At 40.8% G+C, this 27,724-nt stretch overlaps 3 protein-coding genes and 1 long non-coding RNA gene across 7 annotated transcripts in view; 2 read left to right on the forward strand and 2 right to left on the reverse strand.

Moving 5' to 3' along the window:
• The window catches only part of LOC125978612 (uncharacterized), a 40,385-nt gene extending 32,703 nt beyond the window's left edge, over positions 1–7,682 (reverse strand). The window contains exons 1-2 of one of the 2 annotated variants that reach the window (XR_007485097.2): positions 7,341–7,682; positions 7,079–7,220 (exon numbers count right to left, since the gene is read on the reverse strand). This is a non-coding gene — a long non-coding RNA (uncharacterized lncRNA). The remainder of the gene's footprint in view (positions 1–7,078; positions 7,221–7,340) is intronic. The other variant, XR_007485098.2, reaches the window with a different exon arrangement.
• A 2,572-nt stretch (positions 7,683–10,254) lies between these two features.
• On the forward strand, positions 10,255–13,753 carry nanos1 (nanos homolog 1). Its single transcript, XM_049748214.2, has one exon. The coding sequence runs from the start codon at positions 10,323–10,325 to the stop codon at positions 10,995–10,997; it is 675 nt and encodes a 224-aa protein (XP_049604171.1). The 5' UTR covers positions 10,255–10,322; the 3' UTR covers positions 10,998–13,753.
• A 2,320-nt stretch (positions 13,754–16,073) lies between these two features.
• LOC125979488 (dynein axonemal assembly factor 1 homolog) lies at positions 16,074–20,704 on the reverse strand. The gene is made up of 2 exons (XM_049737758.2): positions 19,761–20,704; positions 16,074–19,689 (listed from the first exon to the last, which is right to left on the reverse strand). The coding sequence occupies exons 1-2, from the start codon at positions 20,614–20,616 to the stop codon at positions 16,181–16,183; spliced, it is 4,365 nt and encodes a 1,454-aa protein (XP_049593715.1). The 5' UTR covers positions 20,617–20,704; the 3' UTR covers positions 16,074–16,180.
• On the forward strand, positions 20,658–25,851 carry LOC125979494 (tubulin alpha chain). 3 transcript variants are annotated; one of them, XM_049737772.2, is made up of 5 exons: positions 20,812–21,012; positions 21,699–21,953; positions 22,764–22,983; positions 23,045–23,193; positions 24,134–25,851. In XM_049737772.2, the coding sequence occupies exons 2-5, from the start codon at positions 21,951–21,953 to the stop codon at positions 25,109–25,111; spliced, it is 1,350 nt and encodes a 449-aa protein (XP_049593729.1). In that variant the 5' UTR covers positions 20,812–21,012; positions 21,699–21,950; the 3' UTR covers positions 25,112–25,851. The 3 variants fall into 3 exon arrangements, with proteins under 3 accessions (XP_049593756.1, XP_049593729.1, XP_049593747.1); XM_049737799.2 differs by lacking the exons at positions 20,812–21,012; positions 21,699–21,953 and adding an exon at positions 20,658–20,805; XM_049737790.1 differs by lacking the exon at positions 21,699–21,953.
• Positions 25,852–27,724: the final 1,873 nt, after the last annotated feature.

Genomic DNA, 27,724 nt, shown 5'->3' on the forward strand with positions numbered 1-27,724 from the left:
AAATGCTAACTACGCTAATTCATAAGCAAAAGATTGCCAGTGAAAATTTTGCAGTGGTGCAACTATGTGTCTGGCATTTCTACAACTTAAGAAAGGAGAATTTAAGGATATTATGTCTTTTTTTTTTACATGTTAAGGAGTGAAGGAGTTGTACTACAATGTTAGTGTAGCGTCCGAGGTGAAGGCCATCTAAAGTCACTCTCTGTCTTTTATTATTTATATATTTTTTTACCTAAAACAGTAACTCATGTTCGAAACACTTTAAAATATAAAGCACTGACATTTACAGCAACAATGTTAGTTACCAAGCAAGTTGTTTTTGTTTATAACTTGGTTCAATAAAAGGAACATGTCCTGTACGACCTTGTGAAGGACTCCATAATTTTGCCTCTCACGAATAACGAACAAATACCTCTAAGTGATTCCGCTCGCTATGACACTCAATAAAGAGCTGCCCTATCTATAGTCTATGTGCTTGAACTTGAAAAGCTTGCTCAGTCGAAAGGCCTTTAAGGCAACCAGAATGGTCTAGTTACGATCGATTCAATGCTCTGGGACTATTTTGAAGAAATTTAAGAACCGAGGCAAACTGGACAGAGCAAATAATTTAGATTCAAATGTAAGACTTTTTAATGATCTGGTGACACTCGACCTATTCAGTGCCCAGGCAGGGAAATACTCCCTGCACAAGCTCCAATTAGTCTCTCTGGAAGTTTAATAAGTAATGTCCAGAAAAAAGGGTTTTGCCGCATGGGGCCGAACTCTCTGTGGGTCACCTTTTACCTTAGGATAGGGAGGAGGGAAAGCCTTTTGTTGAGGACTCAGGCATTCCGTTTGTAACCGTTTTAATGGCCATGGCCTCCTGGTCGAGAGGTGCTCGCTGAAGGCACTAATCTTCGGGATTAGTCCGCCGTGTCGGCCAAACAAACCTGACCTGACTGTGAAGAATCTGTGCATGCGCGGGTATATATTGACTCCATAGAAGAGCAAAGGCATGAGGGATGAGGAGAAGGGAGTACTGGGGTATAGTGGTGGTGGTGGTGTGTGTGTGGGGGGGGGGCGTTTGTTCATCAAGAGATTAGCGGGGATCAAGCATTCAGGCGTACATTTAGACTTTGAAAGGCTCTTCAAACAAGAGTCAGCCCTCAGAAGGGGCAATTGATAGCAGACAAGGATGAAAAGCTATGGGCAGGAAAGCTTAGAAAAACATAATGTTGACCACAGTGTGATGAAACTGAAATAAAGTAAAATCCCACCTGGAGAGGGAACTCGATGAGTGTCATCATTTTGGCACTGAAGCCAAATGAGGTGGCTCAGGGACGATTCCGATGTCTCCTGGATGACTCCTTGGTGAGGTGTTCCAGGGACGTCCCATTAGCAGGAAGCCTGGGGTCGATCCAGAACTCAGATCCGCCGTAAAAAGTTTGATGAAGTGGCTGGGGAAACTTGTGTGTGTGTATAGTGGAGATTTTCTGAACTCTCATGGGACAAACGCATCCTCCGAATGAGAATGTACAGCGTAGGATTACTTGTTTCGTCAGGGAAAGACAACAAACCTTGCTGTATTGAATGTTCATGAACATTCGAAGCCGGCAGTTCCTAGATTAATCAATTATTCGCAAGCAAAGGTGGAGGTGTATGACGAACCATTGTAGACAATGAAACTTCATTGATTAAGCGGCATTGTATTTTCTTTCCAAAGGGTTCACCCCTGCTGCTGCGCATGTGATTTCTCCGACTCCAACACATGAGGGGAATACATACAAACAGAGCAATCAACCAATCAATAAACAAAACCAGTCCCCCAGTGGTGCTGCATTTAGAAAACAGCAGTTGATGAAGTATGGAGTCCTCGCAATGTAATCACGTTGATTAGCAGCTTAAAAGGACAACAAATTCTTGTTGCAAAACGTTGCCAATTACAAAACAGCGAGCTATGAAATGCACGGATGTGCACAACATTGTGGAGCGGTCACTTCCATGTTGACTTGAACGCTAATTGCCACTATAAACGTCATCGTTACTGTTTAGGGAACTCAATTGAAACATACGGAACGACTGCACGCTATATATAATACATCTGAAAGACTGCTGATGTCTTGCATAAGTGTTGCTGTTTTGGTTAGCAACAGAGTTCATCAAGGCTAGACAGTTAAGTATTTAAAATTTCTGTGTGAATAACACAGTCTTCGAATTGAGATAATTAGTTGGATGCGAGTGCATATAAGTCTCCATACATTTGTATGAGCAACTGCTGACGCACATATTTAGGTGCTGCTATTTTGGTTAGCGACAGACTTCAAACAACACTTTAATGTCCTTGGGTGAATAATTGCACCTTTGAAATTAGATTACTTCCTCGCACCATGATATGGTCGAATCACTTTGAAGGGACAAAATCATGACAACATACACAAAATGGGCTGATATCAAACAGCCGTTACCATTTAGGTCCTGAACCGCAGGGGGGTGCTCACATTGCCGGCTTTATGACACAACTCCTAAAGCTCAGAGGCATTCGTCTGGATTAAATTCTTGTCAGTGTCAGCTATTGAGGTCACCATTTAAAAGCATTTACGACTATAGTGACCAAAATGGGCTCAAGAGATCTGTCATTAACTCCCTGCTTTCATTTGTTTGTTTTTTATTTAACACATGAACAAGTCTCAGAAGATATTCCAAAAGGAAATAGAAGATTTACAAGAAATGAAAATACAAGAGGTTATTGTTCAGAAAGTTTACGTCTTCAAAAGGGAGTAGGAAGAAGTAAAAAGAAAAACCCTACTCATTTATCTTTGTATATTTGGTTTTATTGCATATGAAGTGAAACTTTCTTGCGAACTGATACCATCTGGCGCTCGGAACTCAAATATCTGCACGCAGCTTATTTTGCTTGGTGGTGTGCTGTGAGATTTTTCTCATGTAAATTACGTTTTGTGGCTCAATAAAGGTCGCGAAACGTTGTTTAGTGCAAACGCAGGAGGATAAACTGGGAACAAAGGAAACACACGTTTTGCACATGAAAGCATGTGAGCCAGTTGACCATCACTCTAAGGCAATAAACATGCCGCAATAACAGCCTCCACTCTCCCGGGAAGAAGGCTTTCCACAAGATTTGGGGTTCTGCCCACAGGGATTTGCTCCCATTCAGCAACGAGAGCTTTAGCTAGCTTGGCCTCTGATGTCGGCTGATAAAGAGCCGCCTGCCCGGCCGCCGGTGTTCCGGCTCATCGCATGTGCGCAAGATGAGATCCGAGCTTGCCGCGGGCAACTTAGCTTCTTCAGAATCAAAGAGCAGGATAGCTAAACACCTCTAAGACCCTGTTTGTGTTCAATCTGGGGATATGATTGTATGGTGGAATAGTTTGATGTATTTTTCGATTTCTACCAACCCAAACATGAAAGACATGAAGTACCCTCGGAGCACAAACCTCGGCAATGAACCCAAATAAACATGCAGAACGTATTGAAACGAAATGTCAGCCAGGTGCGGGTAAACAGCTCAGCCGGTTATCGTGGTGATGCTAACTGCCTAGCTGTCATAAAGCGAGAAGCAAGTATTCGTGCGGCTGTAAACAACTGAGGAAAAGATATTTCATAATGTCAAATGGAAAGAATGTGACATGGCTCTGTAGGACAATAAAGTTGATATCAAACAGTTTCAGTTTGATTTAAAAAAAAAAAAGCGTTCCTACCCATCCTCCATTTAGATGCCATATGTTGTTGGGGGCTGCCATCTTAGCTCAAACCTTTACACATTTAAAAATTAACATTGAATTAAACAATGACTGAGTGTTGTTGGAATGTATTGGACCGTTGACACTATTAGGTTAAAGATGTCTGATTGAATTTCCGAAAAAAATACAAGGCTTCATTGGTTGAAGAAGTTATTAACTCATGACCTAAAGTTATACTCCAAGAATAATCTTGTGAAAGCAATTAAAATAGTGTGTTTTGCTTTGAAATGGACGTCTGAAGTTGCACATCAGTAACTACAGTGGACAGCAGCTCAAAGGATGAGAAAAAGTTAGCTTTTAAACAGCAGTAATGTAATAATGGCTGATGAAAAACTTTAACTAAGGGTTGTAAACCTTTTAGAAGGTTTCATGTATTAAAAAAAAACGGTATAAACTGCACAGATGTGCTCACTCTGCTGGCTTTGGTACAAAGGACACAGTTTAAATTACAGCAAGGGAGGAATCTGAGATTCTATACCGCTTGTCCCCACGGGGGTCGCGGGCGTGCTGGAGCCTATCCCAGCAGTCATTGGGTAGTAGGCACCCTGAACCGGTTGGCAGCCAATCGCAGGGCACACAGAGACGAACAACCATCCGCACTCGCACTCACATCTAGGGGGAATTCGGGGTGCTCAATCGGCCTACCAAGCATGTTTTTGGGATGTGGGAGGAAACCGGAGTGCCTGGAGAAACCCCATGAAGGCAAGGGGAGAACATGCAAACTCCACACAGGGAGGGCCAGAGGTGGAATCAAACCCGCACCCTCCTAACTGTGAGGTGGATGTGCTAACCAGCGCCCAGAATCCGAGAAGATGACAAATGTATTTTGCAGACGAGTCCAGCTTATTTGCATAGCTGCCTTAAATATCATTTATCGTCTCGTAGCTGATTGGAAATCAGGGATCTGGTTTCCTATCTATATCTAAATATTAATAGTCTCCATTACATTGCAATGACTTTCATCTCTGACTGCGCGTAGAGGGGATTAGATTTTAATCAAGGTATTAAATATGACTTTCTATTCCTGCTGCCTGCAGATGGCAGCTAGTCAATTAATATCACGCTCTGTTTGCACTGACTGACTCCAAAGCCCGATAATGTCTTTGTCATTCCATCTATAAACATTTTTTGGGGGGTGGAGTACTTCCATTGCAGTGGTCCCTTCGTTTGGATGAAAATCTGCAAAGTAGCAGCAGTATACATATTTCTTTGAATATTTATGTACTATATAATATACTTCCGCTTAATGCAAGTTACTCATATCCCAAATCTTATTTCTCCATTGAAATGAGTGAAAACGTGACTAATCCATTCAAGCCTCCCCAAACAATAAGTAATAGGGAAAATAACACTCGATAATATGTTGTTAATGAAACTTACAATAATATTATAATTAAGTGGAATGTAAAGAATCACAGTTGACAAAGAATACTTTCACAACTATTGTACATAATAACTAGAAGTAATATATATATTTATTTTTTTTGCAGAGGATAACGAATATATGCCTGTGAGTCATATTATAATGTCTGGCTACTGGGATGGGCAATTAAAGAAAAAAATAACAATCCAGATTATTTTGATTGGTACTGAAATCACAATTGATACACTTGATTGCTTGTTGATTACAAAAAAATTAGTCACTATCAAAACTAACATTACATTGAAAATCGAAAGAACAAGCAGAAAATAAATTAATAAAAAAGTAAAATAATGTCATGTTTAAATAATAGCAAAAAAAAAAAGTCAACAACTGCCCTCCGAAGAGCCACTGCCATACTGTTCTGGTCCGTAAACCAAACCCCAATGTTAAAAACAATTCATTTCAACATATATAGCAATTCATGTTGTTGTTGTTTTTTTGTTTTTTGCGCTCCTCATGCAGTGTTTTGCGGATGGTCTTTGTTTGCTGTATTAAAATCGCATTGAGCTTGACTGACACACTTGAACTGTTTCAGTGCCGTCACGCTATTAGAATAACATTGGATGTAATCGCCAGTTATCTAGTGTGGCACACGCACAACAATAGCCTCTTGGAGTTTACGTGCAATTATGAAGAGCCTGTTTTTGTCCTGCCCGTCGGGCCGTGGAACAAAAGAAAATGCTGCAATTAGATATTTGCTGGATGGCGCTATAAGAATGCATCAATTGGAAGTGCAGTGCTTTCCTCTGATATGGAAATAATTCCGATTAAGTGCGGGTCCTCTGGGGAGACCCGAGCATAATCAAAAATGTACAGGCGCCGTTAATGTCAAGCCTGCACACCTTTTAAGCTTTTAAAGCCTTATAAAGTCTGAGAGGAGGCCAGATTCGGGGGTGCTCGGACCGGAGAGACCACATCCCTACGGCGGTTAATCAAATCTGATTTAATTTCCTGCGTCTCTGCTCATTTGCATAATGACAAACAGAGCTCTAATGGGCGCCATTTAAAGCACACACGATAAGCTCGTAGAACCAAAATGGAAGTGAACAAAAGAAGGCATAAACTGTTGTCGTTGAACTGACTTTTAAGAAAAAGGACAAAAATTACATTTTAAAAAAACACACACATGGAAATGGCGTTATAATACAGACTCATAAATTGAAATACATAAATAATGTGAAACATTTAACAAACAAAAACAGATGAGAATAATGTTGGACAAGAATTTTTAAGTCACAGTTTTGTGATGTGTCGTATCAGTGATTGTATCAATTCCGTTGGCTAGATATCCCAATAACGTTGCCAAAAATGTGTTTTCTTGGCTGCTTTGCCGAAATAGCGCTATGAGAAACCTAGAGCAGTGTGGGCACACCACGTTTTTTATTGATGAACCTTCAAACATTATATTGATACAATGATTATTAATTCGGGTCCAAAAGCTACGACTTCAGTTTTATATCAGTTAAGTAAATTACTAATTTCACTGATTACAGTTTCGTGCTTGCACAACAGTGTATAAGAGTGTATAAGTTTTAAATGATACCATCTAAGATAAGCATGTTAAAATCAAATAGTGGAGGTCCGAGTGTGGACCCCTGCGGGACACCATGGCTTAGTTTTAAATGCATACTGGTTTTGTTACAGATTTACAAACTAAAACCAATCTGACAAGAATAAATTAGTTATTTGTAGGGCATTTTGAAAGCTCGTGGAGATGCTTGTGACAGTGGTCCCCAACCTTTTTTGCGCCACGGACCGGTTACGTGTCAGAAATATTTTCGCGGAACGGCCTTTATATAAATTAATAATACATTTATATAAATTAATAATACATTTATAATAAATATATAAATAAGATGAAATAAAATGATACGACTGGCATAAAAACAAGTATAAACGACATAAAAATAAAACTCACCATTACGTTGAATTAGTGGGAGTACTGAACTTGTGGTTAAGGTTTGTCTTTTCATGCAGGATGCTTGGTCTTCATGTGCCGAAGCAGATTTGAAGGCTTCATAGCCTCGTTAGCTAGCCTGGGCTTAGCGCTTTAGAGTGACCTGTGACGACAAAACCATATTTTAAGTAGGAGTCCAGAAATTTTCTTTTAAATGCAGCTTTCCTTTTCTTAGAAGTCGTAGCCTCTTCTTCCCTCTCCTCATTGGGCTTTTTTTCCTTACCGAAGAAGCCTTCCAAACATCTCTGTTTCCTGTTCATTTTTGCTTGCTTCGCGGGCTCGACTGACGTGACATGTCACGTGACCTGAACCGACGGATGTAATTGGGAGAGAATCGCCAATCTTTTAAATATTTTTATATAGGACATGTCACGTGACCGGGACAAGCGTCTTGACCTGAATTAATTGATCGTCGATAAAAAAAAAAAAAAAAGATGGATGGATGGATGGATGGATGGATGGATGGATGGATGGATGGATGGATGGATGGATGGATGGATGGATGGATGGATGGATGGATGGATGGATGGATGGATGGATGGATGGATGGATGGATGTTATCAACACTTGACTGATTTTAAGCTAAGCAGCAACAATTGGCTTTTAAAAACAAAGTAATGATCACTGGCTCTTTTCACCAGATCAACACAAAGTGATAAAAGCCTTCAAACTTTTAACCAAGTGCCCGGAGGCGCAATCAAGGTGCTTGCTTTCACATTCTACACATGGTTATTAAGTAGAAATACTCCTCAGAAAGCCTGCAAATGCAAATCAAATTTATTGGAAGCGTCTATGTGTGACCATAATAGCAAATGCTAGCGGGTGGCGGCCATTCCACAGGGGGTCTTGATTCAGCATTCATCTTCATTACAGCGCTCAATATAGGCAAATAGATTTTTTTAAGCAATTCGTGAAACCCCATTATGTATTGTCTGAGCAGTCAATATTCCTCTCTGTAAACATGAAAATGGAGGAAATACATGAAAAATGCATCAACGTAGCTTTTTTGTGAGTCTGTGTTGTGCCTGCAGGAGGCTTCGATTATTATTAGCTTAAACGGAGTTCGAGGGATGTGTCAGTGTCAGTAAGTGTCAATTGTGGAGGAGGCCTTTATTTACACAAACTGGCTATTATGGAGAGAAAAACAAGGCGCACTGGGCAGAAGAAATCAAATCAGTCTTGTAGCTACACAAAACATAAACATGGACACACACTAATTTCTGGAGGGGCCACAGGACAGAGTCCATCGAAAACATATTATCTTTCCGCGTAATGGGAGACAAGTTGTTAATAATTTGAAAGACGTGTTGACGTGTTTTAGTAGCTACTGCTGATTTGGTCACACCTGCGAATCCTCAAGTTTTGACCTTGACCTACGTCAGACAAAGATATGGAGGTTCTTATGTTTCCTTGTCTCACCAAAAATTTGATCGATTTTTGCTGCTTTTCCTTTCAATTATAGTGTCTCACCAAATTTTTCGATTTTTGCTGATTTTCCTCTCTATTATGGTAGAGTGAAATAATGAAGGACAAAGTTAGATTTCATATCTTTACTGCTCTAAACGTTAAGGGACCAAAAATGAAGTTATTTCATTTACCGTATATTTTATCTAAATTAATCGTTGGATTAAATCAGTTATCAGTTTGATATTGCTTAATATTAGAATTGCCTAAACTCCATATCTGGCTGTAGTTTTTCCCTCATTTTTGTTCCAGACAGCACAGAAAATTGAAATAACTGAGAATAGCTGGGGATGTATTCTTTAGAAAAAAAAATACAAAAAGGTGAATCGATGAATAGTGAACCGTTATCATACAAGACATTCCGTGATATTATGTATCATTCCACCACAAATGCGGCTTCCTCATTCCAATATAGTCTTGGGGGCTCCAGGGAACAGCCAACGGAATTATTTCACGAGTATTATTAATCCTTCTTAGTCTCAACAATTACAGGAATAATGCGGGCCATGAATATTTCAGACAGAGTCGAGGCAAGAATCGACTTGCACGCTCACGACGCACACACTAACGAAAAAGCAATACATGCAATATTAATGTTTCATCATAAAATTTGGGCCCCATCTGAGTGAGAATCCAATGAGAAGTCAATACTTCACAGGGAGAAAGTCCAATGAAGCGTGCTTGTGTGTCTTATTAGATCACTGGCAGGCACATATGAGAAGTCAGTGAGTTCCTTCCTGGGAGTTTTAATTAGAACACCAGTCACTCGACTTTATCTTTGTTTTAAGGCGGGGGTTGACTGCCAACATTCCTCAGCAGGAAGAGAGAGCCTTGATTCCACCTGACATCACCTCTGGATTGTACCTGAAGAAAGATCCATAGTGATAAAAAATTTAAGGCCTGTAAACAATTCCAACAAAATATACACTTCACCCAGCAAACCTGCTCACATGCGGATGATATTTTTGTGCCCAAAAATATTTATTTGAAATTATAATAACGCTCATTTATTATTGACGCTATCAAACACAGTCTAAGAGTTCAAATAACTCTGCCAGGGAAGCTCAGTTTCTCTTTGCCTGCATTAATGCCATGTTTGTTGACATTCACTCATGGGGATTGCACTCTACTGCCCCCTGTTGAAAGGTGAACTAAATTGTTTACATCATGGATAAAAGGTCCTTTTAATGAAGTCTGCATAATAATAATGCATCCATCCATCCATTTTCTATAATAATAATAATAATAATAATAATAATAATAATAATAATAATAATAATAATAATAATGCTGTACACAGAGACACTTTACATTACAACAAACAGCTAAAGATTGCTAAAAAAATACAAATAATAAAATTTCTCAACACTGTGCGTTACTGCATAATTTAGTCCTGTCTTACAATAGTGCTTTATAAATATTTATGAAAAAAAAATCACCAAGGATTATAAAGGCTTTCTTTTGTATTCCATTCCAGACGACAATGACAATGCAGTATACTTTGTCCCACCGCGTTTGGTTTCACGATTTCTCATAAAAATAGCTACTATTTGTGAGTGCGGAGATGAAAAAAGCAGTCGTGGTCCACAACGTGGTTCCGAGCAAGCCGCGCCCACCTCTCACTCCCACTCTCCCCCTCCTTATAAGGCCCAGAGCGAGGGTTGAGAGCTCAGATGAGACCACCACACTGGAGATACCACACCGTCCGGGAGGATTTTATTCTTCTCGTTTCCCGGCCAGCATGGATTTTCTCAATCACAACTACTTGAGCGCCAGAGGGCCCTACGACTACACGTTTAATTTCTGGAACGACTACTTGGGCCTGACCACACTGGTCACCAAGAACCCCAAGCTGAGCATGCCCCACATGAGCCCCAACTCCATCACCGAGTCTCTGAAGGCCACGCTGGGGCTGGACGACGCACCCGAGTGCGCCTGCGCCTGCGAAGGCGGCGCGCTGGAGGGCGGCGGCGGCGGCTGCTGCTACTGCTTCGGATGCGCGCCCGCCACGCCCCCATCGCCGGGCTGCGTCGCGGAGCTCAAGGAGCGTTTCTCCATCCTCAGCCCCTTCCAGAGCCAGCTGCCGGAGCGGGAGGCGCACGGCTGCTTCCCCGGCTTTGAGCGCATGAGGACCCGCGGCAAGCCTGCGTCCGTGCGCGCTAAACTGGAGCCCAAAATCTGCGTCTTCTGCCGGAACAACGGCGCCCCCGAGGAGGTGTATGGCTCGCACGTCCTCAAGACGCCCGACGGCCGGGTGGTGTGCCCCATCTTGCGGGCGTACACCTGCCCACTCTGCAGCGCCAACGGGGACAACGCGCACACCATCAAGTACTGCCCTCTGTCTAAGGAGCAGCCCCAGCAAAGGCCACTCAAGGGCGGCCGGGCTGTGGGGGGTAAGCGGATGAAAATATTCTAAAAAGAAAAAGGGAGAAAGAGCAGAGAGAGTGAAAGAGTGAGTGAGAGCGAGAGCAAGAAAGAAATATTAGAGAAATACGACTATGTATGACAAAGAGTATGATGAAGAATTGCACTGAACAATTTGCAGATATTATTTAGACTTGTATCACATACATTCATGCAGGGGTGTCCAGCAAAATATATACAACATATTAAGACCAATCCAATGTAAGTTGGAATATTTTAAGCCGTTAAATTTATATATTTTTTAAATACTGTACGTTTTGTGCTTTAGGCAACAAAGCAAACTTTTTGGGTCATTTTTCATGCATATTAATTTTTCTTCTTTTTTTCTTGTCTTTTTTAAAAAACCCTTTAAGTGTGGTCCTAAACCTCATTTGTCATGTTAATTTTTATTCTTAGACAATTTAATACTGTTTTGGTTATTGTTATTATTATTTGGAACTATTTACGGTCACCCTGTAAATTTTAATTCTTTATCTCTCTTTTGTCTATTTTGGTATTTCTTTTCTTTGCTTTTGGGTTTGGCCATAAACCTCCTTTGTAATGTTAGTTTTTATCATCAAATATTTTTTCACTTTTCTATCCTTTTATTCTTCTGCAACAGGACCATAAACATTTGGTTACACTATAGCTCACGAGCCGCACTTTGGACACCACCTGATGTATCCAGATCTATTTTTATAGTTCCTTTAGTCACTCATAGACGCCTTTGTACATTGGATTTATTTTTTTTCTTTTCTAGTGGGTAGCCATTGGCGAGCTAATGAGTCTGTATAGAAACACCAATGTACAGTAAAAAAAATATTAGTCTTTTGGGCAGTTGGAATTTGAATGTCATGTTTCTATAATGACTATTTTTGTATATCTGGCAGCAAAGCTGACCTCTTTTGTTGTCATCGTTTAGAAAACCAAAGTTTTGTTGGCCATTAAAAACCCTCCTGTTGTGTTGCAGGTCAACTTGACCCATATAAAACTTGAGAAAAGTTTGAATATTTGCAATGAAACAGTTAGTAGATTGCTTACACATAAACAATGATTATTGTTTTTTTTTCTTCTTCTTCTTCTTTTGGGGTTGAGGCACTTTGGGATTGTCAAACGTAGCTGGGGTCAAATTGAACCAAATGGAACTTCTTCTGCAAAGTAACGTTAATCATAACAACGAAACAATAATTGCTTGCATTTCCCTTCCCATTTGGAGACTTTTAGATCATCACACAAGCCCTGGGTCAAACTGACCCATGAAATGGTGAATCACTGAGTTTATAATGACATATGAACAATCCATTTTGCGACCACGCCCTGTTCTAGACAGTGGATCATGGCACACTTTCCTGGTCAAATTAACCCATATGATATTTTTTTCACTTGGGATCCAAAATTTATCATTTGAGTAAATCAATGTTTACTAGAATTTCTCCATTCAGTTTTGGACGATTCAACATACCCTGGATTGGGATCGTTTAACATACTTTGGGTCAAACTGACCCATTTGGAACCATTTCACAAACTGATTTAATTTCAAATAGTAATAATTAAATTGATAGTCAGTAAAACATCTCATTTGGGATTTCCTTCTGTTTCTGACGCTGATGGCTCATGAGAGTGATATTGATCTATTGATGACATATAAAAGTTGTTTATTTTGTTTTTTATGTGACACTTCTGGATCATTAAACACACAGCGGGAAGAATGACCCGATAAAACTTATTGATAAAAGCAGATTATCAGAAAACTGAATAGAAATGACTGATTTAATACAGCAATGACATGTAAAAATGCTTTTTGGTATGTTTGTTACTATTTGCTTTTCATTTCTGACACTTTTGTCTCATTCTAAAAAAACACCTGGGTCAACTTGACCCTCGGACATTGTTGCTGTTCCTAAGAAAACACAAGTAACAGGAGGGTTTAACAAAAGAATGTGTCTGGTCAGGAGTTGTTTGATCCCACAAAAGTTGACAGAGAGTCTGCAGAGGTGGGCCTGGGTGGGACACAATGTGTCCTCTGTTTTAGGGAGCTGCTGTTCTTTTACGCCTAGGAATGGTTTTCCCCCTCCAAGGTTTTCCAAGCCAAACGCCTTCTTTTTTGTTTACATTGCCAAATAAGGGCACCGACACACTGGATTTTGCGCTTCTTCTTCCCACTTGGAGACAAGCAAATGAATGTCAAGCCCGATTTACTGAGGAGTTCCCAAATAATCAACAATTATCATTCAAGACTGTTGCGAATGTATGCAGGACTGCGCTTGTCTTGACAGTTTACCAAAGGAATCAACGGTTAAGGCTGGCAACGCGCGCGTGCCTGTGCGTACGTGCGCGCGCGTGATGTCAGTGTTTGAACAAAGAGTGACCACAAGAGGGTGCTACCTCAACCTGATTTTTGTACTTTAAAGAAAAAAAACAAAACAAGTCTAAGGCAGTTTATTGATAGAATGCCATTTATAATAAGGGTTTTTGATAGTATTTTGGATCTTTGTATAACATAATTGTATTTCTGTTGCATTTAACACAATGAGAGAGAACGTTACCAAGAGCGTTGTGTAAATACTAATGAACATGCCCGGTACTTTTTGGAAAAATATACTTTGTTGTTGTTATTGTTGATGTTTGGATTAAATGAAGAAGATGATGATGAAAACACTGTTGTTATTTATATTTGACCACATTTCTTTGGGGCTGTATACTGCTGTGCAGAATAACAAACATATGAACTCACTAGAGAAATAATAAACTGATGAAATATTTGTCCTTTTTCTTGGTCTATGTGGTTTTATTTTTTAACCAAATTGTTATGATTCATGTTTAGTGCTAGACGCCAAGAGACGAAGGAAAGATGACAAGTTATCGAATATCGCCAACTACTGGTCTGGCACCATCATTACACTGTTTCAGTTTTACAACAACAACAATGATAATTATGATAATCTGCATTTTTAATTAAAAACTGCTTAGGTACACGCCTACTGCATCATTTCTGCACATCATTTTGGCAATCTTGTGAGTACTTAAAAAAAGCCCCCAAAAAAACTTAAACAAGGATTCTTATAAATCAAATTTTAATTGATTTTAGTTGGAAACAAACAAAAGAAACAAAACACTAAATTACTGTATTTGGAGGTACTTTTGGCAATTTTAGTCATCTAAATATTATTATCTCTGGCCAAACAAGGACTATAATGAACTATAATGAATACCCCCAAAAACTTGTAAGTCAAGGCACCCGTATGTCAAGGCACCACTTAAGGATGGCGCTACACCGAGGCTAGGCGATGCTATAGCCCTAGCAGAAATCTATGTTCCATTACAACTTTAGTTGCATGCAGCCTAATGCGATTTCCTCCAGCCTCAGCCACAACGTTAAATATGCATGACGACTAAGTGGGACTGGAATTGGCTTTGACGATCTCACAGCAGGCTAGCATTGCAGGCTGGCCATATTATTCCCCCCAGGCCGCTGCCTGCATTTGCGCAGCGCACACCGGGCCCCATCTAATCTAGTTAGCCCGCCAGCCACTTACATGATGTGTATCTTACATGAACGTACAATATGTCTTTGCTAGCTGATTTGAGTGCACAATAAAGTCTGATGAATGGCGTGGAGGCTTTTCAAGGAGGTATATTTTGCACATTATTTTCCACCATTTAAAACAGTTCCCAGGGTTCCCACTTTACATGACTTCATTAAAAAAAACAAAGAAACATAATTAAAATATGGTGGGATAACTCCATTGTCGACATTTTACAGAGTATTTTGTCGCTGACTGTCAGCTGTTAATGAACAGGCAAAATAGAGCTGCTATTGACCACAGCTCACAGGCAGAGGCTCACATGTGACCTATAAAGATATATTGGATTGTGTTGTATCTGAACATAAGCACATTTTCACTCTTGGACTTATTTTTGTCTTCTTGATGGCTGCCGTTAGCCTCTTGTTGTTGCTGCTGTTAAGCTTTTAAAGGGCAGCCTAAAAATAGCCAACATTAAAAAAGTCAGTCTTGCATCCCCCAAAAAAGAAATGAATCAGTGTTAGTAGTTAATGATAAGTAGTGTGCATCAACTCTGAAGCTGAAGTTCAAATTGTCGTTTAGTAACATAAAGACTGATGTTAAAATAAATGAATCACATCAAGTGGCCTGTTTATTTCAATAGAATGGCCAAATATTGGTATTTGAAAGAAATTAAAGTCCTTATTTCCAGGAAGAACAAGGGAGGAAAAACAAGTTCCCTGCTGTTCTCGTTTATTTACTGAGTTACTTTATGTCTATACTGTATTTGTAAGGTGAGTCATGTTGACGCTGATATTAAGTAGCATATTGGTTGCGATGGTGTATGGGTCCCATCACACAGGCAATAAGGACGTCCCTGTTTGTCGCCTAGCAACATCTCCCTGAGATAAAATTGGACTGCAGCCAAGCATGAAAGTCATTCCACAGAACGGGCACAAGAGCGAGGTGAAAAGGGATAGCATCTTTTAGAACCAGGAGGGAGGGTCGGAGGGGGCCCAAGAAATAATGTGGCACCGCTCAATTTTTTACAACAGCTCGTTTAAAATATCGGGAGGAACATTTCAAATATATGCATGGTTAATTTAGCATTTTTAATGTTTTCATTATAGGGGGCAGGGCGTGGGCACTTTCAAGTGAGGGATTCATTTCTCTGGTGTATTATGTAAGACCCCCAAACAACAGATTGGACTACAATATTGTACTCCATGTCCCCTTTGTGCTTATACATGGAGTTTTGCAGAAGAATAATTTTGTCCCTATATATATTTTTTTAAAGAAATGTCACAACATTGGTGTATAGCTTAAAAACAATTAATCTTTCATTTGTATACATGGACTAAATTCCCCTTTAATCAATTCATTAATCTATTTTGATTGGGACATATGTACCTTAAAGCAAAATAGTTTTTACTTTCCCGTAGAAATGAAATGACCAAGTCCCCAAAACTCGTGTCCCTTTTGACAAATGACAGAAATTCCGTTTTCGTTCAAACAATCAGCGTGTTTTTAATCACAAATACTCATTTACCCGGTTTTCATTGTAAAAAAAAACAAAAAAAAAAACTTAAAAGGTGTGTCACTCTGCAACTACTTCCGATGTTTATATGAACTAGATCAAATTTAAGTGCATACGTACAAAAAAAAAAATCTAAAGTGCTGTGAGGAAGTCTGGTCATTCCAGCTCCACAATCAAACAGCGGGATTGGATGACGTTGGAATTTTCCTCTAGTTCCACATCTAAAGGGTTCTCAACATCCTCTGGATACAGCAGAGATGAATCATGCGGTGGTTCTAGTGACTTGGAGGAGCCAGACATTAAAAACAATGATTTATTATCTGGACCACAAGTGAGGATGTCTCTCCAGACTGATCCAGCTTCACAACCATCTTCTAATAGAACTTTTGCTTTGAACACCTGTTGAGGGAAGGACATTTCTAAAAACTCAAGGGGGAACGACTCTACACCGTCCAGTCCAGGTCCCTGGAGACCTAGGCTATGTGGTTCCTCAGAATCAAACGTCATCAAGAGAAGTTCAGTCTCTTGGATTTCCCCTTTATCCATATGTTGGGTCTTTTCTTCCTTGTCCCCAGAAATCATATATTTCATCTCAACCTCCATTTCAGACTTGAACTCTTCGATACATGGTATTGTTTCATGGACCTCCGGTGTGTACCGCAAAAGGCTGTGGATGTTCTCTGAGGGTGGTTGCACATATTCAAGAAGAATGTCATCAATGGAAAGTGATGCTTTACCCTGCGTTTCAGAACTTTGTGGTTCTTCAAGAAGATCTGCCATCGCTGAAAGAAGTTGGCTTTCCCAGTGCTGAGAGTTTATAATTACTGTAGGTTCTCTTCCCACTTCACCGGAAAGAATCTGAGCTCCTTTTCCATCAGCCTTCTGAGCTTGTTCTCCAAGTTCTTCAATCATCTCTAGTCCAGCCTCCGTATCTACACCTTGATGCTCTGCTTCAGAGTCGTTATTGTTTTCTTGGTTTTCAATAGATTGAAATGTTTGACTTTGGAGTATCTCCTCTTGGGCCTCCAAGAGTGTGTCCTTCACAAAACTTTGAATAGTTTTACTGGATGGTTGCATATCCTCAAGAAGAATATCATCAATGCAGAGCGGCACTGCATCCTGCCACCCCTCAGAATAGTCAATCCACACTGTGGAAAAATGCTCATCCTGGTGCTCTGGTTGCTCGATTTGTCTTATTTCATCCACGAGAAGAAGATCCTTCCCTGTATCCACCTGCCAAACCTGCTTTTTATCATCCTCGGACATTTGATCATTTATCTCAATCTCCAATCCTTCACTCCAGTTTTTCTGGTTTTCATCGGATTGCTGTGTTGTTTGACTTTGAAGAAACTCATAGCTACGGATGTCCGTGGAAAGCGGTTTTATATTCCCAAGATTGAGACAATCAGTATGCAGTGAGACTCCATCCTCAACTTGGGTCCTGAGTGGCTCTTCAGAAGGTTCAACCTTCACAGAAGGAAGCTGGTTCTCCTTATGTTCATGATTAACAATTGTTGTAGGTTCTGCTGTTATTGCATCATCAAGAACATGGTTCTTCTCTCCATCCGCTTCTTGAACATGTTCTTTCTGTTCTCCAGACATGAACTCTTGAGTTCTAATTGCCAATTCTTTGTCAAGCTGCTTGGACTTGGTCGCTATATCCTTTTCCAGGTTTTCATTGGATTTCGGTATTTCCCTTTGGAGAAAGTCATCATGGACTTCCAATGTGTCCTGCACAAGACATTTGATGGTCACAGCTGTTGATTCTACATCCTCAAGATCAGGACGATTATCAATACAAAACAGAATTTCATTTGGTTGTCTGGTCCCCTCTAGACAGGGATCTTGTGGCCCTTCAGGGTATTCCACCACTACTGAATGAAGCAATGTCTCCTGATGCTCATTGTCTAGAAATATTATAGGTTCTAATAATACTTCATCACAAAGAACATGATTATCTCCATCCGCCTGCTGAGATTGTTTTTCACATGAATCATCTTCAGCTCTGGTCTCTAATCCTTTATCAAACTGCTCTGATTTGGAGTCTTTGTCTTCATCAGATGGCTCTGTTGTTTGACTTTCAGAAACCTTCTCGTCGTCCTGTCGTGTGTCCTGAACAAAACCTTGAATGATGTCTGTAGGTGGTTTGACATCCTCAAGAATAGGATGATCAATGTGCAGTAGTCTTGTTTGACTTTGGTGACTATCCTCAAGTGTCTCCTGCACAAGTCTATTGCTGCCCTCAATAGTTGGTTCCACATCTTCAAGATAAGGATTATGATCAGTATGTTCCTCCTGGGGCTCAGAGTTGACAAATATACTAGATTCTCTTCTTGTTTTATTTGCAAGAACGTGATCCTCCTCTACATCCACCAATTGAGCTTTTTTCTGTTCTTCAGGCAACTCTTCTTTATTTCTGATCTCCAAACCACAAAGCTGCACTAATTTGGAATCTTTGTCTTTTTCCTTCATTTCATCAGGTTCCAGTATTGTTTGAATCTGGAGAAACTGCTCACTGGCCTCCAATGTTTCCTCAACAGGGATGTTCTCAGCACGTGATTTGACATGCTCAACATGATCATCAATATTCCGTGACTCTGTATTCTGCAGCCCTGTCAAAAGTGAACTTAGATCTTGCAGTTCTTCAGGAGAACATGTCTCCAAAGGAAGCTGAATATGCTGGCACTGGGGGGTTATAATTGTGGTAGGTCCTCTTCCTGCTTCATTGTCAAGGACCTGACCTTCATCTTGACCCACCTGCCAAGCATTTTCATCATGTTCCTCTACCTCAGACATCTCTTTGGCCTCCAGTGCTCCATCGGGCTTCTCTTTGGAGTCTTCACCTTTTTCATGGCCTTTATCAGCCTGCGGTATGGTTTGATTTTGGACGTTCTCCTCATGGGCCTTCAAAGTGTTGTGTAGAAGGCTCCCAATCTTCTCAGCATCTGGTTTGAAATCATCAAGAATATCATCAAGATGAAGGAACACAGAATCCTCCAGAACACTTGGCTCTTCAAGGGAATCTACTTTCACGGAAGAGAGCTTCTGCTCTGGGTTTAAAATTGTAATAGATTCTCTTCGTTCTTTAAAGACAAGATCCTGCTCCTGCTCATTATCACCTCGCTGTGCATGTTCTATATCTGTCTTGGACATTTTATGTTGATTGTCATTCTCTACGTATTCTTCAAGCTGTTTTGATTTATAATCTTCGCCCTTTTCCTGGTTTTCCTCAGCTTGTGGGATTGTATGGCCTTGGAGAAACCCTTCGTTGGCTTCCAATGGGTTCTGTACAAAGCTCTGGATGTTGTCAACAAGCGGTTCCACATTTTCAAGAGCAGGAAGGTCTTCAATTTGCAGCAGCTCTTCAGCCACCAGTCTAGCCTCTAAAAGACCGGGACTATATTTTTCAGAAGCTACCCTAACCGAAGGAAGCTTCAGGTCGTCATGGTTTACTCTAGTAAAAAGTTCCCTTCGTGCTTCATTGCCAAGAAGCAGCCCTTCATCAAGCTGCTCCAAGTCTGAGTCCTTATCTTGCTGGGTTTTATTGCGTTTTGTTTGACTTTGGTGGAACTCATCGTGGGCATTTAGTGTGTCCTGTACAAAACTTTGGATGTTCTCTGAAGCCGATTCCTCACATGAGGAAGTGGTGGATGCCTCAGAGTCACCTAGGAAAAGACAAGTAGATGGTAATCTCTAGAATAATGACAATTTAGCATTGTACATAAAAATTGCTCACCTCGCTCCGCTTCCTCTCTAAGGCGCCGTCTCCGCTGTGCTTTCTTCTTAATCAAAGCCAAAGCATCCAAGCTCTCCTGTATTTTCTTCCGGTCCTGGGTGTCCCATTGCTCCCTCTCCTTGCGTTCCAATTCGAGACCACCCAGGGCCCAGGCCTCGGCACAGGCTCTGTCCCTAGGAAAGACGGGCCGGTCGTCCAGGAAGGTGAGATGCCTAAGGCGGACGATTAGTGTCTTCCTATAGTTGGGAATCATGCTCACCACCTTGTTGCCTATCAAATTCAAGACGCGGAGTTCAGGCATGGCCTCCAAGATGGGGAGAATCCCTGGCTCATGGAGCAGGTTGTGGGATAGGTCCAGAACTGTGAGTGCAACGCATTTGCTTAGGTGCTGGATGTCATGGACCACCTCCAGCTTGTTGTGGGCAATCTGCAGGGTGCTAAGCTGAGGAAGGCAGGAGATGTTCTCGATGGTGTTGATGTAGTTGTTGGAGACATTGAGGGAGCATAGTTTCTGCATGGGCGCTAGGTTCTCCAGTTTATGGATCAGGTTCTGCTGCAGGAACAGGCAGCGCAGATTGATCTGCGCATCCAAGTTTTCAATGCGCTGTAGCCCATTACTCTCGAGCCATAGACACTTGAGCCCAGTGTACTCCTCCAAGTTCTCGATGATGGAGAATCCCTTAAAGTGAAGGTAGAGCGTGTCGTTTAAATACGGCGTGCAGTAGAGCCTGTTTTGCTTGCAGTGATTCTTCAGGAACTCCTTGGTCATCCGTGGCCCGGCAAATTTTTTCAACAAAATATTTTCGTTGCTTTTCAAAGCACCGACTTTTATTGGCGTGGAAGCTGCTTTTTCCATAGTGTTCCTGAAAGTAGCACAGCTAACTTCCGGGTTCGTCACGCAATACTTGTCCGTTTAATGGCGTTTTCGTACCCAAAAAGTCGGTAATTAAAGCACTTGGGCGTTGATATATGCCAGAGTGGCGTCACACAGGAGTAACTTTATATCAAAAACGACACAATAAGCGGTGGAGTGACGTCAGTGAACGTAAGCGTTTAAATATCATGTTTATATTTACGTCACAAGCGAGGTGTCATCTGACCCCAATGGCGAAAATCACCCGCTCTGGTTTAAAGATAATAAACCAGGAAGCGCATGTATTATTTCGAATCCCTCGTAACTTTTAGAATGTTCTAATGTAGCAGAAACCTACCTGCCCCGGTATATAGTGAAAGCAGGAGTTCACGTTCATTGGTGGGTTTTCCTCCCGTTAACCAAGACCATTTTTATGACAGTTTGATTTCTAAAAAAGGCATTAAGTTATTCCACCATTTTATGCTTTTGGGGTCATAATCAATGTTTTGTGACAGGTACAGTTTCCATTATCATTCATAGAGCTTACTTTATTGCTAATGTATGTAAATCACCACTAGCAAGACGCTAATCATTGAAAAGCATGCACAGTATCATCAAATTTAGAAAGCTTTCTTTCTAGTGAAACCTTTTTTTCATGACCAATACAAACCTGCAACATTCGGAGATAGCTGAAACGGGGCGATTAATGCTGATGTTTTATTGGGGACGTATTCACGAACATGGCAAGTACAAAATGCCATTATTGCATAAAAACAATCCTACAATATTCAGATACAGCTTTTGCATGGACATTTTGTCATACAGAACATAGACCTCCAATGAAATTTGCAAACCAATAATGTGCAAAACTATTTACATTGCAAGCCTTTGTTTCATCAATACTGATGATGCATTTAATGACCTTGTTAAGAAAAACTCTATCACAATATTATCAGTTAAAAATCAAACAAACATGAAAATTCTGAGAAGGGTAGTAGAAAAGTGACACCAACCATAACAGCCAGCCAGTATGTTTTATTCAAGCTTGTGATGTGACACTATAATGAATGTGAATTAAATTGCAGCTAAAAAGTGGAGGTATACAGTCAGAGGACGCCAGTGAGCATGCTCCTGACGAAAAGACCTCTTTGAAAAAGAAAAGGACCCGCAAAGCTTCTCAACCAATTGGAATTAACACCTAGCTTAGCTTTCTAAAAGAAAAAGAAAAAAAAAAGAACATCTTGCTCCTTAAAGCAAGACTCTAAACATCTGTGACAACTAAGACTGTCACTGCAGCCTTTTCATTCCAATCCTCACAAACTTCTGCTTCAGGAGACATGGTGAGTGTGAAAAAGGCTTTTTTGTGTGGATGCTTGGTGTTTTCGAGCATCAATCAGTGTTATATCGTGAGCACTTTACGATATAACTGCATTTTTTGGGTTGAGTCTGACTCAGTTGGAATAATGACCGTTGGATATCATTCCAACTAGGACTGTGACGATGTGTCAAAAGTTATAGTTGGGCGCTTACCTTGTAGTGTACAGTACGGGCGAAAAAAATTCATTTTAGGAAAGGGCAATATCGATAGTTTGTTCCCTATTCATGGTAGCTTGGTAGTCTTCTGGAAAGTACATCATAGACAAGCTTGTCTTTTGTTCACTTTAGTTTTTTTCTGTATAGGAAAGTTCACCAGCAATAGTTTACTTTTTTGTAAGAAAGAACTACCATATATTGTTTTTTAAGTTCAACAATAGTTTGTCTTAAGTTTTTTTTAGTTTTGTTCTCCCAGCAACTAACTTTAGGGGTCATCAGGGGTCAAAAGAATTAACCTAATTGCGCACCCTGGATAGGGAAAAACCAACTGCCTCGTGACACAAGTGATACAGAATGACCCAAAAAAAAAATTCAAGATTCCATGTCTGAAATGAACGGGACTCCATTATGGTTTGACCCTGTCATTTTAGTGGATTCCCTGCCATTTCCTCAGAGGGGATGACTTACATTTGTTGTAAACCTGTTTTTGTTCAAAACGCCAAAAGGATTATCGGCTTTGTTCGAGGACGTTGCGGTCGGGACGGCCTAAAATAGTCCTGTCTGAGGTTATTCCCTTATCCTTTCCGGAAGTCGTCTAAAGATTTTTCTTTCTGTAGCGCGAGTGTATCTCCATACACGTGGGCCAGGCTGGCGTCCAGATCGGCAATGCCTGCTGGGAGCTTTTCTGCCTGGAGCACGGCATCCTCCCGGACGGCCAGATGCCCAGCCAAATGGCCACTGGAAGCGACAGTTCCTCCAATACCTTTTTCAGCGAGACCGGATCCGGAAAGCACGTCCCCAGGGCGGTTTTTATTGACCTGGAGCCCACCGTCATTGGTAACAACGCCCACTGCTGATTTGTCGAGTCCAAGTTGACTTACTGTGACCTTATCTGTAGACGAAGTTCGTACCGGAATCTATCGTAAGCTCTTCCACCCAGATCAGATGATCACAGGTAAGGAGGATGCGGCCAACAACTACGCCCGCGGACACTACACTATCGGCAGAGAGTTCATTGACTTGGTAACTGACAGAATACGCAAATTGGTGAGTAACTTTCCGGAATGTGCAAATGTAGCCTGGAGAAGCTCACTAGTGATTGTGTTCTGTATATATCTGGCCTTGGAATGTGTTTGACTAACTGCTGTTTTTACCCCTAAAAAAATAACCTACTTATCACAGATTAGGCAGCAACATGCAATTGTGACTTTAATTTGTTCTATGGCCACAATTCTAACTTCATCCATCCATTTTCTGAACCGCTTAATCCCACGAGGTTCACGGGCGTGCTGGAGCCTTTCCCAGCTGACTTCGGGCAATAGGCGGACACACTGAACTGGTCACCAGCCAACCACTCTGTACACATAGACAAACAAAGTAGACAACCATGAGCACTAGCACTCACACCTACAGGCAATTTGGAGTGCTCAATCGGCCTACCATGCGTGTTTTTGGAATGTCGGAGGAAACCGGAGAACCCACAGGAAACCCACACGGGGATGAGGAGAACGTGCAAACTCCAGTCAGTACCTGTACTTCTGAACTGTGAGGCGGACGTGCTAGCCAGTGCTCCACCGTGCTGCCCTCAGTCCAAACTCAAAACATAAAATAATTAAATAGAATGTCGGGCTCGACAATTATGGAAATAATAACTATGAGATTAAAATCACGATATACATATATATATTTTTTTACTTAAAATGTAGTATTTATTCAACTACTAAGGAGTTAACATAAAACAATCAGCATCCTACCAACTCATCCTGGCATGGTGAAAACTTTGTTGTTGAACTCAATTCAAGTCTCAAACAATATTCTGGGGACTGCTGTACCTCGATGTCTTGCCACTCAAAATGAAAGGATACTACATATTTTTAGTAACCTGCACAGTTTTCCCGATGTCTTAGATTTATGCCGTAGTTTTATTTCAGTGTATCAAAGCCTGAATTTTGGCAGGGCAAAGACATTCTCATTTCTGTATCACTAGGCCAACGTGTGTTCCGGCCTGCAAGGTTTCTTGGTGTTCCACAGCTTTGGCGGCGGCACAGGCTCAGGTTTCACCTCACTGCTGATGGAGCGTCTATCCGTGGACTACGGCAAGAAATCCAAGTTGGAGTTCGCCATCTATCCGGCCCCCCGGATGTCCACCGCTGTGGTGGAGCCGTACAATTCCATCTTGACCACGCACACAACCCTGGAGCACTCGGACTGTGCCTTCATGGTGGACAACGAGGCCATCTATGACATCTGCCACCGGAACCTGGACATTGAGCGTCCCTCATACACCAACCTAAACCGATTGATCAGCCAGATTGTGTCGTCCATCACCGCCTCCCTGCGTTTCGACGGCGCCCTGAACGTGGACCTGACGGAATTCCAAACCAATCTGGTGCCCTACCCACGCATCCATTTCCCACTGGCTACCTACGCGCCGGTGATCTCGGTGGAGAAGGCCTACCACGAGCAGTTGTCTGTGTCCGAGATCACCAACTCGTGCTTCGACCCGGCCAATCAAATGGTGAAGTGCGACCCGCGCCATGGTAAGTACATGGCCTGCTGCCTGCTCTACCGTGGCGACGTGGTGCCCAAGGACGTCAACACCGCCATCAACTCCATCAAGACCAAGCGCAGCATCCATTTTGTGGACTGGTGCCCCACCGGCTTCAAGGTGGGCATCAACTACCAGCCGCCCACTGCCGTGCCTGGAGGCGACCTAGCCAAGGTACAGCGGGCCGTGTGCATGCTCAGCAACACCACTGCCATCGCTGAGGCCTGGGCCCGCCTGGACCATAAGTTCGACCTGATGTATGCCAAGCGCGCCTTTGTACACTGGTACGTGGGCGAGGGCATGGAGGAGGGTGAGTTCACTGAGGCCCGTGAGGACATGGCCGCCCTAGAGAAGGACTATGAAGAAGTTGGCGCCGACTCTGTGGACGACGTCCTAGAGGAAGCGGAATATTTTTGAAACTTCACGAGATTTTCGGGAATTTTGGATTTGACTGAAATGGCAAACGTGGATCAGGGCTAGAGACATGTGCTCCGCCAACAGAAATTGACACGAATGGATATTGTTTGAATTTGGTTTTAAATGGAATATGAAGAAAACTTTGTAAAATGAAATTGTGTGTATTTTGGTGGTCTCGAAATTCAAAAGGTTCATTTAAAAAATGCTGGAGTTGTCAAAACTAAAACTGAAATATTTTTTTTAAATGAAATTGTTAAAAGAAAACGTTTGAAATATTCACCAATCAAATACTGTCTAATCTGGAAAAAAAATTGAAAAAATAATTACACGTAAAATGTAAATATTGTAATTTTGTTTTTTGAGGAAGCTATACTTTTTTATGTCACGTAATGTGAAATGAGTATTTATCTAAAAAATTACCATGTCTTGAAATTCAGGAAGCCTGAATTGTTCTCTGTGAAACTGCAAAAATGAATCAGGATGTTCCGCCAAATTTCCTTGCTTGATTCATTGGGACAGTTAATGATTGAGTAATATGTGATATTTTTATATTCAGTGAAATATTTCTCAGAATAATGTGGCCCATCTTGAATTTAAAAAAAAAAAAAAAAAATCTAACCAAGCTGTTGAACTGTGATCTAATTGAAAATCTACTTGGCTTGGCTTGCCCTTACAAAGCCACATTTTCTAAATGTACTACTTTCCCCAATTAAAAATATTTCTGTGCCCTGCGACCACTACAGGGTGTGTTCTACCTTTCGCCCGATGTCAGATGGGCTTCAGTACCCCCAAACGACCCTGAACAGGATTAGCTGTGTTTTTCTCTTTTTCATTGCGAATGTTGTAAATTCCATGTGCTTGCAGTTTGTGCAGGAAATGACAAAAATGCAGCTTCCTCTCAAAATGTGATTACTCTCTTTTGTCTAGCCTCCAGGTGAGGAGCAGTGAGCAGTATGAAAATTGTGGAGCCACAGCGACACCGAGAGGATGAAACTCACATCGACTGCTTGTGAGTTCCCTCTAATTTAATTACACTCGAGTATTAGTCGATAAAATGCATATTGTCTGATCATAGAAATTGAAAATCAGTGAACAAAAACCCTAAGCTTACATAAATTTCAGAAACTGAAAATTTGATGAAGATTAATGTAATTGCATGGCTTTATGAAGTATAAACATGTTTTGATATGTACATATGTATATATAATGTGTAACTTTGATTTTGTTCAACGTCTTTTTCATATTTTAGCAGCTTCATGTAAAAAACTCCGAAATCTCGTTTTCTGGTGGAATTTCACGAGCTTGTAATTTTCCAATTGGCCTCTAAGTGTCAGTGTTTCACCACTTTAGCCAAGAAAAACTGAGTACGCAGGACTTTTTAGACTGTCGCTTCATTCAGTTTTCAAAACACCAAATGATTTTTGTCTATTCAGATAACGGAAGATTGGAATGATAGAAAATACCTGACATGTTTTAAAAAAAATGGTGAAATATGTTAATTGGCGAGTGTTTAACTTTATAAAACAATTCAATGGCAAATAGCTGCCATATTAAAAAAATAGCTTGACTATAAAAAATCTTGAAATAACCTGAAATATAACAAGTATTGAAAGTAGAAAAAAATAAATAAAACTAAAGTTTAGAAAAGGGTTGGCATATTAAAACAGTTTAATATGCCTTTTGAAAATATAAACATTTTCAATACACTGAAAATGTTATTTATTTTCTTAACCATCGAATGTAAAAATAATTGTATTTATTTTTCTTAACTGTTTGGGATGTAAAAATAATAATACAAATAAATGTGTTTGTAAATTAACTATAACATTTTAAATTCCAGTGTGAATATGATATTTGTTTTGCCATTTTAAAGGAAAAAAAAAAGCGTCGGCCAGTGTTTAAATAGAAGCATCTGGCGGGGCGGTTAATGGCTCACTTAACTCGGCCAACTTAAGTCGGGACCCGCCCCAGTCGGGAGCATCCGCCAAAGGAATTCACTGCCTCTTAAATTATTCCACCTACTTCCCCATAATAGCACTTTTTCTTCTTCTTCTTTACGCCCCCCTGGGACACCCTCCTGACTGCAATGAATGTCAACGCAATATGGCTGCCGCCTGGCTGGGGAGGGGGATTGACTTGTTTCCAAACACTTAATTCAATTTGTCATCGCTGCTGTTGAGGGTGGAGGCTGAGGAAAGGGGAGCTCAAGTGTTCTAATTTGTGTTAATGAGGGCTAATAAAGTCATAGCCCCCTATATGACTGCTGAGAGGGGGAGTAGCGTGTGTGTGCCATCTCAGGCATCCTGTCATATATATATATATGTATGTATATATATATATATATATGTATGTATATATATATATATATATATATATATATATATATATATGTATATATATATATATATATATATGTATATATATATGTATATATATATATATATATAAAATATATAGGAACCTGTGATGGAGGGGTACAACTATGGAATTTGATTAGAATTCCAAAATTCAGGGCAGTTAAAAGAAATGACAAAAAATATTTTTGTGCATTAATCTGGTTTATAAATCCATGGGTGGCTGGGTGAGTGTGCGTGTTACGTACGTGCCGTATCT

This window comes from Syngnathus scovelli, chromosome 1 (assembly GCF_024217435.2).
Source record: "Syngnathus scovelli strain Florida chromosome 1, RoL_Ssco_1.2, whole genome shotgun sequence".
Classification (NCBI taxonomy): Eukaryota; Metazoa; Chordata; class Actinopteri; order Syngnathiformes; family Syngnathidae; genus Syngnathus; species Syngnathus scovelli.

Bases quoted from the DNA above. Each gene is read 5' to 3' on its own strand.
- LOC125979494 (XM_049737772.2), top strand. The intron at 22,984-23,044 runs GTAACAACGCCC...CCTTATCTGTAG, and splicing joins CCTGGAGCCCACCGTCATTG to ACGAAGTTCGTACCGGAATC. The intron at 23,194-24,133 runs GTGAGTAACTTT...CTGTATCACTAG, and splicing joins CTGACAGAATACGCAAATTG to GCCAACGTGTGTTCCGGCCT.
- nanos1 (XM_049748214.2), top strand. From the start codon at position 10,323: ATGGATTTTCTCAATCACAACTACTTGAGCGCCAGAGGGCCCTACGAC.
- LOC125979488 (XM_049737758.2), bottom strand. From the start codon at position 20,616: ATGGAAAAAGCAGCTTCCACGCCAATAAAAGTCGGTGCTTTGAAAAGC. The intron at 19,690-19,760 runs GTGAGCAATTTT...GTCTTTTCCTAG, and splicing joins TAGAGAGGAAGCGGAGCGAG to GTGACTCTGAGGCATCCACC.